The following is a 19,515-nucleotide window of genomic DNA, read 5'->3' as shown; positions in this document are numbered from 1 at the left end:
GGATTCTTTATTAGGCGATCGGCTAGCAACCTGTCACTATTTGAATTTTAATTCTATCATTAATCCAAATAGCTGAACGTGGCCATTCAGTCTTTTCAAGACTGTTGGCTCTGTCTTCCCCGCAAGGGTTATAGACGTGACCATATGTATGTATTTAACTGTACACGTTTGCCGCTAGATATCGCTACTGTGCGCTAAATTACAACCACATCTCAACTGTCGCGATGAACTGTAAATCTTCAAGCACTATTGTTGCTTCGGAAGCGAATTCTAAGCAAAAGCATTTTTATTTTCACTGAGTTTATTTGGGATTTTATTTTATAGTTGCATTTTCTTTAGACTGTTGACACGTTGTTCTTTAAATCCTTGAAAATTAATTGGTTTTAAAAGAATCTTACTTTTTTCATACGCATACATACATACACATGGTCACGTATATATCCCTTGCTTGGTAGACAGAGCCAACAGTCTTGAAAAGACTGAATGGCCACGTTCAGCTATTTGGCTTAAAGATAGAATTGACATTCAAACAGTGACAGATTGCTAACCCACGGCCTAAAAGTAGAATCCTAAGTTTATCCCTTAGTCACCTTTAACGTCATCTATAGAAAAGAGATGGAGTGGTCCTATTCTTTTTTTCTATTGGTGCCGGGAACCACGCGGCATTATTACACATTATTTCCATTCATAAAACTCAAGATCTTCAAACTTATGAAAAACAGATTAATTACGAGGATCTAAGGTCAAGAGGTTTGACCCTTGACATTTGAATCCTGAGATAGGCAATTGAAGTCATGATGTGAATGTTAAATAGTGTTTTTTGTACGATTGATTCGGTTGGTGGTCGAACGAATAAGCTGCCGAATAAAAATGCGTGATAAACAGGGACGTTCAGGTTGAAATCCTGCCGCGGTCATTTACCTTTTATTTTTGCAATCGAACGGGAAATCCTTATAATGGACGACCCCCCGGTTTCACCCGGGAGAGTGTGGGATTCCTAGCACTTAATGTGGCAGCCCACCCCCTAAAACCCATCCGGGCGCCCTTACTGCCATTTTGAGGGCATCATGGGATCGCAGGCATTTCACCACGATTCATCTATCTACCACTGACTCTTCGACATTTTTGACTCTTTTCTGAATTTTGCACATTGGTTTTGGTTGCTAACCGATGTTGTCACGGTAAGGTAAAACATTGTGAGGAACTGGCTGTGCAATTTCAAATGGGCCAGGTTTTCCTGCAATTTTTTCGGGGTTCAGACGAGAGTGTCTGCCTAACCTAATTCAGAATAGTTTTGGTAGTCTGGTAGTAGATTTTCTGGAGGATGATGAAAAATTTTAGTTGTACTTTATATGATGCCAAAGATTAAAATTTTTGCAATGGTCTATTAAAGTGCTATGTGGTTCCTGGCACCAATAGAAAAAAAATAGGACCACTCCATCTCTTTTCTATAGATGACGCTAAAGGTGACTAAGGGATAAACTTAGAATTCTCCTTTTAGGCGACAGACTACCAACCTGTCACTATGAATCTCAACTCTGTCATTAAGGCAAACAGCTGTACGTGGCCTAGCAGTATTTTCAAGACTGTTGGCTCTGTTTACCCCGCATTCGATATAGACGTGATTAATACGTATGTGTGTAAGTACCTATGCTATGAAGCTTTTGCGTTTCTAATTGAGTGACTGAAGACATTATACCCTAGTAGTTAGTAGGCTAAAGATGATATGAAATTTATATATTGTTTACGAGTATTTATCCTTTGGAAACGCTAAGAGATGATTACCCGAAATTTTTACAGTAAACGGACGTATTTTAGTGACAAAATAACTTCGGCAAACGCCTAACAAAACTGAAAGGACATATAATTGGATTTACATTCCGTGTTCAAGGGCCGGATCTTATATCCCATATGTTACCCGAAGGATATATAACACGCAATGTATATCACATTTTACCCCGCGTTGAAGGAACATGGTGAAAACAATTCTTCTTTCTGACTTTTAGTCTCAGTTGCATCTTCATTACTGTGGAGAGGAGGCTGATGTATGCCTTTGACCATGGATTCTAGATTGGGTGAGTCAGTTTTTAACACAAAGCCACTCATATCTGACCTTAGCAACGTTTGCAGGAGAAGCTAACCCGCATTGGATCAATCATGGTTACACATCCAGTTGCCTGAATGTGCAGGTTTCCTCACGATGTTTCCCCCACCGTAGGAACATCGGTCAGTATTCAAACTAATAACTTCCAAAATAGTACTTGGTACATATTCCACTTTACACTATTTCAAAGGCAACATTTCAATTTCTAACATATTTCTTTATAATTCTTTATTATATAAAACTTTAATCTTAATTAAGACACCCACATTTTTTAATTGTTGCTTTGAGGTCGTTAACATATTAAATTTATGTTTAAAATTTTCCTTATTCTAAAAGGACATAACCACGCAATGACGTCATGAATTTATAGAGTTTTATACATTTGTAGAAAATTAACATTATTGACCACGACGGCCGGTGTTTTATGTACAAGAATTTTTATTTTATTTTTGCTTTTTGTTATATTATTTCAAAAGGAGATATTTGAAACGATTTAAAAAGCAAAATGCATTAAACTAACATTCACATGAAATGAAGCGAACCATGCAAACATTATAATGTAAAAAATTTACAACTTAAGAATATGAGTAGGTACTTCAATCTATATATATAAAACTCTTCCGTTACTGAGTGACTGACTGACAGACAACGCACAGTCGAAACTACTGGTCGTAGACAGCTGAAATTTGGAATGTAGGTTCCTTAGGATATGTAGGGGAGCACTAAGAAAGGATTTTTGGAAATTCAACCCCCAAGGGGGGGAAAAGGGGTAAAAACGTTTCTATGAAAAATCTTATTCCTTGGGTTTATAAACTTGAAACTTGGCATGAACACGTACATAGGCAAGTAAATATGTTTGACATTATAAGTTTTTTCAAACTACCCTCCAATCGTGATTTAGGGGGTGCGATTGGGTGACTGATTTATTAACGCACAGCCGAAACCGCTCGGTATAGGAGTCTGAGATTTTGAACAGAGGTTCCTTTAGTAACATAAGTGAGCACTAAGAAGGGATTTTTGAAATGTCAACCCCCAAGGGGGGGAAACGGGATAAACTGAGCTGGGGCTGCGGGAAAGTTCTAACGAGATACCGTGGCCCCGGAACGCAAAGGGCAACTGAAGGAACGAGGTGGGTTTTAGTCAGTAAAAGTCTGACACTCCCTTCCGTTCCACCCAGAGCGGGAGAGGTCATTTGATGATTTCCCATCCTTAAAAAAAAAGACTTGGTATGACAACTTTCAGTCGTCTCTTTAACATACATAATCTATATATATAAAACTCTTCCGTTACTGAGTGACTGACTGACAGACAACGCACAGTCGAAACTACAGGTCGTAGACAGCTGAAATTTGGAATGTAGGTTTCTTGGGATATGTAGGGGAGCACTAAGAAAGGATTTTTGGAAATTCAACCCCCAAGGGGGGGAAAAGGGGTAAAAACGTTTCTATGAAAAATCTTATTCCTTGGGTTTATAAACTTGAAACTTGGCATGAACACGTACATAGGCAAGTAAATATGTTTGACATTATAAGTTTTTTCAAACTACCCTCCAATCGTGATTTAGGGGGTGCGATTGGGTGACTGATTTATTAACGCACAGCCGAAACCGCTCGGTATAGGAGTCTGAGATTTTGAACAGAGGTTCCTTTAGTAACATAAGTGAGCACTAAGAAGGGATTTTTGAAATGTCAACCCCCAAGGGGGGGAAACGGGATAAACTGAGCCGGGGCTGCGGGAAAGTTCTAACGAGATACCGTGGCCCCGGAACGCAAAGGGCAACTGAAGGAACGAGGTGGGTTTTAGTCAGTAAAAGTCTGACACTCCCTTCCGTTCCACCCAGAGCGGGAGAGGTCATTTGATGATTTCCCATCCTTAAAAAAAAAGACTTGGTATGACAACTTTCAGTCGTCTCTTTAACATACATAATCTATATATATAAAACTCTTAAATCTCAGACTCCTATACCGAGCGGTTTCGGCTGTGCGTTAATAAATCAGTCACCCAATCGCACCCCCTAAATCACGATTGGAGGGTAGTTTGAAAAAACTTATAATGTCAAACATATTTACTTGCCTATGTACGTGTTCATGCCAAGTTTCAAGTTTATAAACCCAAGGAATAAGATTTTTCATAGAAACGTTTTTACCCCTTTTCCCCCCCTTGGGGGTTGAATTTCCAAAAATCCTTTCTTAGTGCTCCCCTACATATCCCAAGGAACCTACATTCCAAATTTCAGCTGTCTACGACCAGTAGTTTCGACTGTGCGTTGTCTGTCAGTCAGTCACTCAGTAACGGAAGAGTTTTATATATATAGATTAACTATCACGAGTTGTCTCGATGCTCGATAGATGGCGTTGGCATCGAGATAGATCGCGCTATGGTTTCGTTACCGTCATTCAGCCTGTGGAAGAAAAAGCCCTGTCGAGATCATTAAAAAACGCTATATATAACCGAATTACACGTGGGCGAAGCCTCGGGCGGAAAGCTAGTAAATCATATTGCATTCTTACGCTCCAAAAAAATTTAGTTATAAATGCTACTGAACTCACATAAGCGAACCCTTTGCTAACAGGGAACGAAAATTGCGAGCCAAAAATCGTTTTAACTTTTTTTAAAGTTATTTCGTGCGCCCTATAAAAGAAAATTGGACAAGCAAGAAGGAATTTTGTATCAATTTGAGGAGAATTATTGACTTGTTAAGTCATCATAGAGAACAATTGGTTTATTGAACAAGATTTTTCGGTGGCATTGGAATTACTCGTGATTATTTATATTGAACTGAATTATAGAACTGTTTCTTTTGTATGCATTTTAGAGTTTAAAAGAAGTAATAAATACAGATACCATAATAATCTGTAATTTTAACCTTAATTTTTATGTTTAAAATCAGATCATTATTAATTATATAATTTTCAACCGTCGCTCTGTGACATTTCTAAATACACTAGATTTAGATAATAATATTAAATAAGTAGACATAATTGCATGAATATTATTATCCGAGCTTTATACTTTTCAATATTCAAACTATACTATAATAATACTAATGATAATAAAAAGGGAAATAAAAAAAATTCAACTCATAATTTATACATTGTGTAGTCGTTTATCTGTAAATCGTTTGCCCGCGGCAACGTGCCCAGAAGGCTGGTTGCGTTGGCACGTGGAATGACAATGCTTAATCTTTGACCTAACAAGTTTCCAACCCTCAGGTCACGGGATACCTCTTCTCAAATAGATTTGAAACATAAAACTTTAAGAACTTGAATGAAAAAGTATCCCAATCAATCTTACAATGTACCTTGACTTCAACGAGAGATGACAAAAGGTAATTTAATGCCTTTTGTGTAAATGAACTTTCAACAAAAGACTGAGATCCAATTATTTTGTTTTTCTGTAAATCAAGAAAATACATTAAGATTTGCTAAGAGGGAAAACTTCGCAAGGAAACCTGCAGATTCAGGCAATTGGATGTGTAACTATGTAACAATATGGCTGAAGTTCTCCACCAAATGTTGTGAAGACCAAACAGAGAAAGAAATGACAGCATGTGATATTTAGATTGGAGGAGAAAAAGTTGAGCAAGTGAGATAAATTTTATATCTAGGATCAAAGTTTATATCAGATGGCAAGTGTAATAATATCTATATAATTATAATAATATATACGTGGACGTGGCCCATCAGTCTTTTCAAGACTGTTGGCTCTGTCTACCCCACAAGGGATATAGATGTGACCATATGTATGTTGTTAAATCTGTGTGTTACATTTCATGAAAGTAAGAAAATATATTTTAAAGTTATTTTTAACGAAACACACTCTCATCAATTTATAATGTTAGTAGAAACAGATTCATTCCTGAGCTAGACATGAATAAACTGCTTAGCTGTCTTCAGATAAATCTACATCTTGAGATATTACAGCTGAGTCAGCTGTAAGATCCGTCCCGGATATCAAACTCCGCGGGAGCGGATATCTGCGGATAACGACTTTAAGACACTTGCTAGGAATACAGAGGAATATAAAGTGTGCCGTGTGGTTCCCGGCACCAATAAAAAAAAAACTACTCCATATCTTTTTCATGGATGTCGTAAAAGCCGACTAAGGAATAGCCTTATAAACTTGGGATTCCTCTTGTAGGCGATGTGCTAGCAATCTGTCACTATTTGAATCTGAATCCCAAGTTAAGCGTAGCCAATCAGTCTTTTCAAGACTGTAGGATCTGTCTAGCCCACAACAGATATATATGTGATTATATGTATGTATGAGTAATCTTTGTAGCAAATTTACCGGCATTTTTACAACAAACGTTTCTAAAAATACATTGTATTCCTCTTTTGTTTCCAAATACAAAAAATAGTGATAATTAAAATACTGTTTAACATTAACAAAGTCTGTATGGTCTACCCCATACTGACGTTCACAATAAATACGGGATTTTTTGAAAGCTTCGTCACTCTAATACTATGTCATTAATTTAACAAATAAAATATTTAACAACAAAATATTCGTATAATTGTTGAGAATAATTCAGTGTTGTCCGCAATTTTATTTTCAACAACAAAATTCCGACTCAAATACTCGACTTAAGACAGAAACAAACTCCGCAGTCAAATTAAGTAAATAAGTGAAATGCAAATCTTCCTCAACGTTAAAATAAATACTAATTTACTCTTCGCCACTCCGATGTGAACCTTATTGTGTTACCATTAAGATTATAATCACTCTAGCAAAAAATATTAATAATTAATTATTGATTTGAAATATGAATCAACTATCTTTCCATTCGCTATACAGTTTTTCACTCACTTATGTAAATTGAGGAATGCAATTTTATCATTAGCACGTCCCAGTTTTCTCCACAGAGAAGCGAGGAAACGAATATAATAATAAATAAAATATATAATATCAGATTACACGCATTGAGTTTGCAACGAAGTAAGTTCGAGACTTGTGTTGCGAGATACTAACTTAACGATGCGATATTTTGTAATAAATACTTGTATAGATAAATATCCAAGACCCAGGATAATCTGAAGTTCATTTCTTATCATACCCTGGCCTGGATTCGAACTCGGGACCTCCGGTGTCCCAGACAAGCGCACTGCCACTGCGCCACAGAGGCCGTCGAAGGACTTACGCTAAGAGGAGGATTATTCAAACGACTTATAACTATTTCACCGATGACTCCAATATTAACAATCAATTAGTTTTCATTTCAATAAAAATAGAATACTTCAAGGTCAATCAAATAAATCTAAATAACAATAATCATCATTTTCATAATGAGGGTAAAAACTAAACCCATTTCACGATTGGCAGAACTTAATTTGCCTGTTTTTGGGAAAATCCGCGGTTAGTTATGCCCGGCCGATTTCGGATATATCTCGTTGTTTGCGAAAACTAATTAAATAAAAGGTCCATGCAAATTAGTTGGTTAACTTTAAAATGTGCGACGAAAGGGAGCGTCCAGCTTAATTTTACGGCGGCGGCAAATTTAAATTTTAATTAATAGAGTTAAAATATGCATTATTAATGTTGTTTATTAACATGTTTTCTTACTTGCAGAGATTATGGACTATCTGCTCTTTGCTCTGAGAGCGGATTAGGGAGTGGTACTTAGTGGTTATTGGGTATTGAGCGTCTATTGTCGAACCGGTAAGGTGCCGGTTCCAATCCTCCAGCGGTCATGAACCAATGACTATCTGAAAAGATATGTACATTAGTTTGATAACTAACCGATGCTCTTGCGGTGAGAAAAACGTCGTGAGGAAACCTGCACATTTAGGCAACTGTATGTGTAACCATATGATCCAATACGGGTTGGGTTCACCTGCAAAGGTTACGGAGGTCAGATGGGACTCGCTTCGTGTAAAAACCTGACTCACCCAATCCAGGATTCATGGTCAAGAGCCCGGAATAACCGAGCTCTATTATGAAGAATGAAGAAGAAGAAGTGTTTTATTGGGTAAGGTGCTGATTCGGAGTACCTAAGTTCTAAATCTTACTTTTTATCTAAGGCTTTTTAATGAGTAACATATAATACTTACGATAATGGATGCTCTATCAGAAAATTAATTGAATAAGATACTTTTGTCCTTTCCTTAACGTTCCCATTTAGGTACAGACAAGTCTAGTACTTTCTTTCTGACATTTCAATTTACTTGCCTTGTATATTTTCTCAGTCAACCTGCTTTCATTCATCCTCTCAACAGAAATAAAAAATGGCCGTCTTCAATTAAATTTTATCATGATTTCAAAGTTTCCATTCCAGTTGTATCCGATTTTTCATTGTAATGGCTCGGCATTGGGCTGATTTATTGCTGGGAAATTGGATTTCTTGCGCTCACTTGCAGTTTTTTCAGTTTATTTCTGTGTAAGTGGCAAGTAATTGAACATAGCTTTGGTTTTAGTGGCGTTCTCAATGGATATATTCTTCTTTGACGCATTATATTTAGCGTATTTATTATTTAGCGCTAACTACAAAAGAGTACCTACAGGTTTTTGGCAAATTCCACTAGAACTGTTTTAACTTACCATACATCCTTCTCCAGACTCTTCATCGTTTATTCGCAAAATGTTTGTGTTGTTCAGAACTTGACGCTCGAAGGACAACAAACAAACAAATAAATTTATAATATTAGTTAGGATTATCACTATATCTGAATTTTAATTCTATCATTAAGCCATCAAATGTAGTCTTTAAGTCCTTGACCATCCAAATCGAATCGCGTGTTAATTTATTATTTCCGTTTGTAAATCACTATATAAAACTCTGACTAAATTATGTAAGAAATCTGGTCTTAAACTAAACTATAAAGTGAACGAATAAATTGTAAAGAACATTGCTTCTCGTAGTAAATTTTCCATAACCTTAGTTTACTTTATTTACTTGCGTTATTCTCACTACAAAGTTCACTATTTATTTTCATAAACTTTGCAGTCTTGTTGCTTACACTGACTATTATTTATAACTATTTTAATATCTTGCTGCAGTAAAACTAGGTTTAATTTTATTCTTTGAGATTTGAACCATTATCTTCCTAGTCTTGGGTCGTCACATTTCTAAAGAGGAGCCCTGGGTTCACCTGCCTTTCCGTTGCCGTTTGGGGTAACGTTAAATTTACACGAAACAACTCCTCGTCTTACCTCCGCAAACTCGCGAGAAATATTAACCATTTGTATCATGGTTTCACACAGTTAAAGTTTTCTTACGATATTTATCTACGTTTATTTTAAGACAAGCTTTTACGCGAGGCTTCGCTCGAATGGAAGTTTCCAGAAAAAAGCCTATGTTATTACTAAAGGTCTGTTATATCTGGGTACCAAATTTTATTAAAATCGCTTTTAAATTATTTGAGTTTATTCGTTACAATCGTATAAAGATACGAATCTTTTCTTTTTATTAATGGTGACATGGATTCGAATAAACCAATTTTATTTTTGTCATTTTTTAAAAATCCCACTGGAAAAGTGAGTTATATTTGTATTGTAATGCATGGAAGCATGTCAAGTGGAAAGATGAAGACTCTGCCTAGCCCTCTAGGAAAAAGGCATGATTATATATGTTTAATTACTCTCTCTCATCCGAGACGCTAGATTGTTATTAAAAGCATATGAATCCATAATTTTGCAATCAAAAATCCATGATTATCACGTGTCGGCAGTTACAACCCTCGTATCGGATATTTTAATTCAAAACGAGGGATTATATGGTCTCAAGGCGCTTCAGGGTCCAATTACCTACGCTATGCTGGTAGCAGGGTTCAAGTGATAAGAGTTACAGACATACATACATATGATCAAGTTGGTATTAATCCCTAATGAGATAGACAGAGCCAACAGTCTCGCAAAGACTGAAATGCCACGCTCAGCGGTCTTGCTGAATAATTTTTAGTTATCATACATACGTATAATTATGACTTTGTCCCTTACGGGGTAGACAGAGCCACAAATCTCAATGACTGAAACGCCACGTTCAGCTGTATGGCTTAACGTTAATAAAATCATCAAAATCGTTTCTTATCATGCCCTGGCCAGCAATCGAACCCGGGACCTCCGTTGTCATAGACAAACGCACTATCACTGCGCTACAGAAGCATCAATTTATGCGTGCGATATATGTGTATGATGATTCCGTCATTTCTTTTAACTTGGGCCACAACCCTAACCCCGCGGCGTACCTATTCATATTTAATCTTAACTAAGCCGATTTTCATTTTAGTAATCTCCGAAATTCCAACGACTGTTCTGTGACCCGAAACAGTGTAGATAATTAACAATAATTAAGATTTGCTTAGATTAAGTTAACACACAACTACATAAGTTATTTATTCATTAACTCGCACAGTTTCGTCCAGTCCTTTGTGTTTAATTAACACCATTATTGTTCTCTTCTGTGTAGGCTCGGCCTGTGTTTCTTCCATTTTGCTATACCCATTATGTATTCTGATATGAACCTTCTTTATATTCTTCTTTTTATAGTGAATTGACTTAATTCTAGCTGTGATTTGGTTCCCTGTATCTCTCTTCCTCGATACATTCTTGGGGATTTTCAAGGCAAGAGTGAATAGGCATTATTTGAGTGTGTGCGCCACGGCCATGATTCTTATCTCCTCTCGGGTTTACGTTAAGCCTGGATCTTCCCTTTCACTCTTTATAGAAACAATACTTACCTGCCTTTTGAATGACTTAGAAAAAGGAGGTACCGTACTAGATGTGATACATTTATGCCTTCATGTTATGCCTAATTATGATTTGACCAAGCCTAGTTAACATGCGTCTAAATCTACTCTACTTCTTCTGACCATAGTCCCGGTTACATCCTTATCACTCTCGAGAGGAGCCTAGGGTATGCTTTTTACTATAGATCGGCTGAGTCAGGTTTTTACACGAAGCGTCTCCTATCTGACCTCTGGAACCATTGCAGGTATACCAAACCCGTATTGGATCGCTCCTGGTTAAACATCCAGCTGTCTCAATGTGCAGGTTTACTTACGATGTTTTCCCTCACCGTAATAGCATCGGTTAATATTCAAACTAATAAATAGTCATTGGTACATAGCGGAGGTGTGATTCGAATCTGTGCCTTTAACCGACACCTTACCGATTCGAGCACCAACGCTCCAAATCTACAAAATATCCCTTTTTCAATTTCGGTCACTACGTCCTCTTTCACGACATAGCACCATTTTAAAATATTGTAAGCACACTGTGAATATTGTATGGAGAGTCGCAGTCATATTTCAGTTTATAGCGTACATTTTTAAGAACCAGTTTTGTCGTTTTAACCCGGGGAGAGCTGGATCAATAAATACCACTTTGCGAGTTCGTATCGTAAAATTGCTACATGTAGTGCCTTTGAAAATGTTTAGTAGCACTGTTACTGTAAGTTTAATCTCTTTGTTTCAAAGTTTCATTAAGATTTGCATGTTTTGTTTGTCTATCTATAATCATCACACACGCTATATACGTACGATCACGTACTTTTTATCGCTTTCAAAAAATGTTTAACAACCTGTCACTATTTGAATCTCAATTCCATCAGTAAGGCATACCAGCTGAACGTGACTCTTCAGTCTTTTTAAGACTGTTGGTTCTGTCTACCCGGAAAGGGATATAGTGACTAAGATAAAGAAAATCTATTTGTCAATTCTATCATTAAGCCAAATAGCTGAACGTGGCCTGTCAGTCTTTTCGGGACTGTTGGCTCTGTCTAGCCCGCAGGGGATATAGACGAGACTATATGTATGTATGTATAAAGGAAATCATTTGTTAGCACCGGCTGTGAAGACAGACTCGGGCCAAGGGCCCAAGTTTAGTGGCACCAGCTGTGAAGACAGGCGCGGTCCAAGGGCCCAGGTGTGTTTTGATGCCGGACTAGAAATAACGATCACTTAAAGCCTTATATTCATGAAAAAATAGCTTCCAAATATATGACAAATACTTACGCCATAAAATCTCTGGCGCTGCCATACAGGTTGTTTGCAATTCCTATTTGCGAATGAAAAAAGCTTACCATACCAAAAGTGTTATTTGAAATGGCCGAAAATAGTTGCAGTATTTGCCTGAAGTATTTTATTTTTTTTTTCGTTTGCAGATAAATTCAAAGGGAGAATTATGGCCGCCCGCAAAACCAAATCCAAATAGAATATGGTTTGGTTCGTCTCTAAAAAATAAATCAGAAGATTTCAATATGAAAACCCAGTAATCCCGCTTTCTATTACACACTCCACAAATTAAAACAGCCTTTAAAATTAACGATTTTAAGTTCAAAACTGCGTGCAAAGTCTCTTCAATTTAATTCTAGTGCTGAGGTTTTTTATTAATTGTGAATCCTTATTACGTAGCCACAGGGTTCATGTTAGCGCGATTCTTTATCTCATTTTGAGTTACGGATGTGTTTTATAACTCAGTGATTTTGAGTGGCTTTGGTAATAGATGAATATTTTTCCTGGAAGCACTTTTTAGAGGTTTATTTTAAGTAACCCTAGGGGATAAATGTTGATTTATGTGTTATTTGGCATTTATTCTAAACTGAAGTATAAGGTTTATTAAGGGTTTTTATAATTTCAGGGTTTCATATCTTTATTATTATCTAACGAGACAATTAAACGAACTACAAATTTTAGGACTAGGTACAGCTAAAATGAAAAATCGTAAAGTTACATTAAGAATATGCATAGTTGGTGTTCGAAACACAATATTATTTAAAAAAAAAATCTCGTAATTTATTTTCTTCTTTTTTACCAAAACGTTTATCTACATTTTTTTTACTGCCTTCCGAAATCTTCATACTCAATCATTTTCACGAGTTCCATACGTGTCGCCATACTTATTATTCTGAACGCATCCCAACTTCCGTTCTATCTTGGGATTGATTTATACGGTCGTTTTATTGTGGATTATCCGGACCTTATCTTGCAATTAAGTTCGACTTTACTTTCTGGCCCTAAGTAGGTCACCATGGCTTCCATTGCGACAATGTGTATCTCACATAACAAATGTATGTTTAGATATTATCAAATAAAGTCCATTTTAAGACATAACTAACTTCTTCGTAGAAATTGCTAATAATTGGACTATCTATAGCGTTTTTTAATTCTTTAGACAGTTTTTTAATAAAATCTCTTCTCCTGGCGATACTATCAAGTTGTTTTCTTACCTCTTTGGAAAACAACCAGGAATGCGCCTGTGAACTGGAACGGGTAAATCAGGTTTTCCCGATTCCTGACTGACCTTCGTCTGCAAACCTTGCAGGGGATCATCGCATATAATATAAACATGTCTACTCCTTTAGTCTCTCAGGAAAGAGATGGAGTGGTTCTATTATAAACTGCCAAACAGTATTTAATGTCTCTCCAGAATTATAGAATAGGTTTATTTTCAAAATTGGATACAAGTTATCACTTATTGACGTCACATCACTCAAATCTAATTATAACTACTACCGCTTCCTGAGCGCATGTGTAGAAGAAGCGGCGGAACATACTACACTGCAGCATTTTCATCGAACGTCAATTTACAAATATAAATCTCTTAAATCTAAATCTATTATTATCTATTATAAACTGAAAGAGGTAGTCTCTGCCTACCCCTCCGAGAGAGAGGCGTGATTTTATGTATGTATAAACTGAAAATCTTTGTCCACAGGGGTGGTGTTAGCCTAAGATGGTGTTGGCGCTGGTGGTCGGACTCCTGTGCGTGTGGGGCCGCTTGAGCGTCGCCAATCCTGAAGCGAAGCGGTTGTATGACGACCTCCTCTCCAACTACAACCGTTTGATCCGGCCCGTCGGCAACAACTCAGATCGGCTCACTGTCAAAATGGGACTCCGTCTCAGCCAACTCATCGACGTTGTAAGTATTTTTGTCTTTGTCCTTTTTTATTCTTACTTTTGATTTGAGATTTTGTAGAGAGTCGAGAACAGATGCGCTGTTTGAGAAAGCGAACTCTTCTAAACTTGTACTACGTATTTTTCTTTTATTTTATTTTTTTTGTAATGGTGTAATGTAACGAATCAATTCTTTTTAAACGGTTTTATTTAGCTCACCCCGTTTGTTTTATTTATTCTTGGGTCAAATTTAGTAATTCAAATTTCACCCTCTTCCTGTCAACCGATTAATCTGAAATTTTGTATACACTTTGGATTTTGGTGACAATATAATTATGTTTATTCATTATCATTATAAATTCAAGATGGCCGCCGTTACAAAATGGCGGATAATTTAGGTTTCATTAATCCCATCAATATGGGTATCAAATGAAAGGGCTTAACAAGCAGAATACAATATACTATAAAAAATTGAAATCCAAGATGGCGGGCTCTACAAAATAGCGGATAACTTAGGTTTTATCAATCCCATCAACATGGGTATCAAATGAAAGGTCTCAACAAGTAGAATACAATTTACTATTTAAAATTAAAATCTGTTACTCCTGAAGGTTAAGTCTATCCCTGTGCCAAACTTCATTCAAATCGGTCCAGTAGTTTTTGAGTTTATTCGTTACAAAAACAAATAAAAATAGGTAAAAAAACTTTTTAAGTTAAACGGTTTTATGTTAAACATACATTGCAATGTTTAATATAAATGTACTAAAAACCAAAAAATAAAAAAATAGGTAAAAAAACTTTTTAAGTTAAACGGTTTTATGTTAAACATACATTGCAATGTTTAATATAAATGTACTAAAAACCAAAAAATAATAAAATAGATACAGTCGTGGGAATTATAAACATATGCATAGACTAGACTAAAATAAAACCGTGGGGCACGTCAATTGTCTACAATCGTTGATTAAAATGTTTGTTTTGTAATGTTACACTATAATTAGGCAGTTGTTCAACCGACAACGATGGACGTGTGATAAGTAGGGCTAGAATGTGGAAACAAGTTAGCAAGCTCGATTAAGCGAGTTTTAGGGTTTCATAATGTTGAGCGAGTAGTACTTTTATCATAAGTTTTGTCGATTAAAGACAAACTACGAGCAGTGAAACGATTCCTCGCTAGCCAGCAAAATAGTAAGTAATTTGCGCACCGTCTGCGGGCCAACTGCCTAACGACGAATTAAACGATTCTTCTATCGCACATTAAGTCTATAATTTGTAGACAATTGACGTGCCCCACGGTTTTATTTTAGTCTAGTCTATGCATATGTTTATAATTCCCACGACTGTATCTATTTTATTATTTTTTGGTTTTTAGTACATTTATATTAAACATTGCAATGTATGTTTAACATAAAACCGTTTAACTTAAAAAGTTTTTTACCTATTTTTTTATTACTTTACTTTAAATTCTCTATAGAAAATACTTTCCAGATGTATCATCAATCAAATGAGCACTCTTCAATTGTTATTATAGAAACAAACTACTTTTACAATACAAATTATTAACGACAACTAAATAAATAGAAGCAGGTGGCATCAAAGTGTCGCAACAACGCGGATTTATTCCAATACAAATGTACAAAATTTAAAGAAATTTTAAACATATAATTTCTACAATGAACCTATAATATCAAAACACAACAAAAACTATAAACACAACAAATAAATAAAAGGAAGCAGGTGGCGTCAAAGTGTACAACGCAACAACGTGGATTTATTCCAATACAAATGTTCAAAATTAAAAGAAATTTAAAACATATAATTTCTTCAATGAACCTGTGAAATCAAAACACAACAAAAACTATTAACACAACAAATAAATAAAAGGAAGCAGGTGGCGTCAAAGTGTACAACGCAACAACGTGGATTTATTCCAATACCAATGTACAAATTGAATTCTCACCGCTCACGACAGTTAAATGAGTTTTGACCGACACAGTGTGGGTTAGAACTTATAAATTGAAAACAATGTTACGCGTATTAGATAAAAGTTATGATTTTCATATCAGTTATTGGATTTTTTGAGTTAATGCATCAGCATAATGATTAAGTGAGCCAGATGACGATCATAATGTAAACGAAATAGTATAATCAGCTGCATCTCTTCTCGTGCTTATTGTAAAATTAAGAGAAAGATTAATAAACTTTGGACTTTAGACAATTAGTTAGATAGTAGTTACTATCACTGTCTGAATCTCTATTTTATCTTCATGCCATCACTCAAAAGAAATCTCTCTTTTTATGAGTATTAACGTAGGGATAGAGACGTGACAATTTAGGATATTAATCCCTCCTAATCCCTCCAAAGAAACATGAAATCTAGTTAACGCTCTTGTATAAGGATAACGTATCTTTTTTAGTTTAATTAAAAATATTGATAAAGGTACTTCGTTGAAATTTTTAATATTTGTCATGGTTTATTTGGTACAACACTTAAGTTATAATTGGGTTCTCAAAATTCTCAATTTTTTTTACTTTAATTTGTAACATTTGAATATTATTGAATTTTGCATTTCACAATTTGATTACTTCTAGTTTTATCTAAAACGTTGATAAGAGGTAATTTGCAAAAGCAAAGACTGTTGGCTCTTTCTACCATGCAAGGGATATATATACATGACTATATGTATGTATGTTCTAAATCATAAAACCGTAAGTAGGGTGAATTTAATTAAGAAACTCAATAAATTTGTCTATAAAATATAACTTGTGAGAAATTTCTAGTTTTACGATTTGTCTCTACTCTGTAGCAAGCATCTTACTGTTATAGCTATCATAAAAATGAAATAATGGCCCAGTTATTTATGCCTTATGGATTTTGTATTAAAATCAATCGTATGTGAAATTGGAGTTATAGAAAGAAAGTGGTCATAAAAAGCATTAAGTATATAACATATTTTTCACTTATAAATTCAATTTATTCAGTTTGATTTTTACAAAATTAAAAAAAAGGTTGATAATTGGAACTTTACAGAAATTGTAAAGACTATGTTTGTTTAAAAATGAAAGGAGAGGAAAAGTTAAATTGGGATTCACACAACTATATTACTACATACATATGTATATACAACGGCCTTTGTGGCGCAGCGGTAATACGCTTGTCTGTTTACTGTGTGACACCGGAGGTCCCGGGTTCGAATCCCGGTAAGAGCATGATGAGAAACAAACTTTCTCTGATTGGTTTGGGTTTTGGATGTTTATCTAAGTATTTATTATAAAATATAGTACCTAGCTCACACAAGTTCGAACTTACTTCGAGGCTAACTCAATCTGTGTAATTTGTCCCGTATATATTAAATATTATTAAAGATATATATAATCACGTCTTTATTCCTTGCGAAGTAGGCAGTGCGAACAGTCTTTAGAGACTGATAGGCCACGTTCCTCCGTTTGGCTTAATGATAGGATTGAGATTCATATAGTGGCAGGTTGCAAGCCCGTCGCCATAAAGAAGAATCCCAAGTTTATAAGCCTATCCCTTATTCGCTTTTTACGACATCCGTGGGAAAGAGATGGAGTGGTCCTATTCTTTTTTGTATTGGTGCCTGGAACCACACGGCACCTTAGGCACCTAATTCTAGGTAGTACAAAATATACACGATAAATGCAAATTTAATTCTGCTTTTGTATTACATTAACCTGCCAGTGACACTTGAAATGGAATAATTCAAACTTATTAAAGATAACGTCACAATCTGATTTATCGCGATAATTTCTGGCAAATTGAAGCCACCGCGGTTCGCTTCAATACAACTCTCGTTTTCTTTCAATTTAACTCAGACAATGGCTGAGCACAATGGGAAATTTGGACGCACAGGCTCAGATTAGTCAATTGCATTATCGCATGTTTATGTAATGATCAGAAAAAATTGGGCAAAATTAAAAAAAAAAAGCGTTAACGGACCGATACACCTATTCTGCCAGACAATGTCTTAAAATAAGGACATCCTGGTAAAGGGTCAGGTCAAAAGTACCCGAAACCGCCGAGCGTGTATGAAGAGAATTATGAATGTGGATGAAGCGAAGGAAGTATGCAGAGATCGTGGCAAGTGGAAAGAGGTAGTCTCTGCCTACCCCTCCACGAAAGAGGCGTGATTTTATGTATGTATGTTTGTCTTAAAATAATACGCCTAGTGCCTAAAAATAGTTCTCTCATCATTTGAGTGTTCACTGTTCATACTTACAGCCTCCGTCATAATGCTTCAGGGCTCGGAGTTCGCTGTCTGACAGTTCTCTTTTGACTTTGTCCTGTTTACAGCGTCTTCAGTTTAAAGACTTATAGATCTGGAGAAAAAAGCAGACGGTGTTTTACTATACCGCAAAATGAAGCATCAATATTATACCGGCCCACTGTCCACGGCCCTCGGCCTCGGCGGCACAGCCAGATATTTGTTCCCCAGATAGCCTGCAGACTTTCGCAAAACCAGAGCAATTAAATAAATATATAAATTGTATTTATAGATATAATCACGCATTTATCATAGATCAAGCCAGTCTCAAAAATACTGGAAAGTCACGTTATGGCTTAATGATGGAATTGAGATTCAAATAGTGGCACGTCGCTAGCTCATCGCCTACAAGAAGAATCCCGTGTAGATGTATTCTGCACAATATCTGCTTTGTCATAGCTTGTATCTAAACAACAGCAATAAGTGCAAATCATTAAAATTTATGAACAAGAATTACAGTGTGATTTGTGGGGATGTTAAATTACGACAATCAGTCATTCGCGAGAGCGATCATTTCTGGCAAATTGGAAACGAGCGGTGTTCAACACGTGGTTGTTTATCGTACATTTAACTTGCCAACCTATAATCTATGTTTTAGTTAAATATTCACTAAAACATAGATTAAACCAGCTAGTTTTTTTTTTTAATAATAATAATCGTTATTGAACAATATGACACAATATGTTAATAACCTAATGTTTACAAACTAAAACTACTTATAAAAAAAGATGATTACAAACTAATATTAAATTTACAAATTACTCGTATACAGTCTCTGCATACTACCAACCTGCGGGAGAGTGCACAGAAGGCTTTAGTAAAATATACAAAATCAGCTAGTTTCTAATGGAAATCTCGGAAAATAATTTTTTTGGTGGTTTCTTATGGAACATATGCCAAATTCTCCGCAATCAATTTGGGTTTTAAATTGATAAAGCAATCAATGAGCATCTTCTCTACACATTATTTTCCAAAAAATTTAGTTCATCACAAGCTATGAAGGGAATTGTTTAAAATTATATCAACATAATCAACTTTAAAATATTGTGTATTTATGATTAGCCATTTAGCAACAGAACTTTATTTTAAGTCTCCTTTTGTCATTTCTATAACAAAAGCTATATTAACACTCTCAAATTTTGTCCCAGAAAAGAGAGAAGGAAATCGCATCAATAACAACCCAATAATAATTATGAACTTTGTAACCAAGGATTAAGGTTTGAAATGATACTTTCCATTTGATATATGGAGATCGTCAGCGCTCGTATGATAGGACGTAGTCGCATCCGTGCTT

General features: G+C 35.7%; 1 protein-coding gene across 1 annotated transcript in view; it reads left to right on the top strand.

Moving 5' to 3' along the window:
• Positions 1-13,774: 13,774 nt before the first annotated feature.
• Positions 13,775-19,515, top strand: part of LOC106143280 (acetylcholine receptor subunit alpha-like 1) — a 61,745-nt gene continuing 56,004 nt past the window's right edge. The window contains exon 1 of the mRNA XM_060948422.1: positions 13,775-13,960. Coding sequence (XP_060804405.1) covers positions 13,775-13,960 — 186 coding nt within the window. The remainder of the gene's footprint in view (positions 13,961-19,515) is intronic.

Source organism: Amyelois transitella, chromosome 16 (assembly GCF_032362555.1).
Source record: "Amyelois transitella isolate CPQ chromosome 16, ilAmyTran1.1, whole genome shotgun sequence".
NCBI classification, from domain to species: Eukaryota; Metazoa; Arthropoda; class Insecta; order Lepidoptera; family Pyralidae; genus Amyelois; species Amyelois transitella.
Note: the sequence above shows the minus strand (reverse complement) of the source record. Positions and strands in the feature narration are given on the sequence as shown.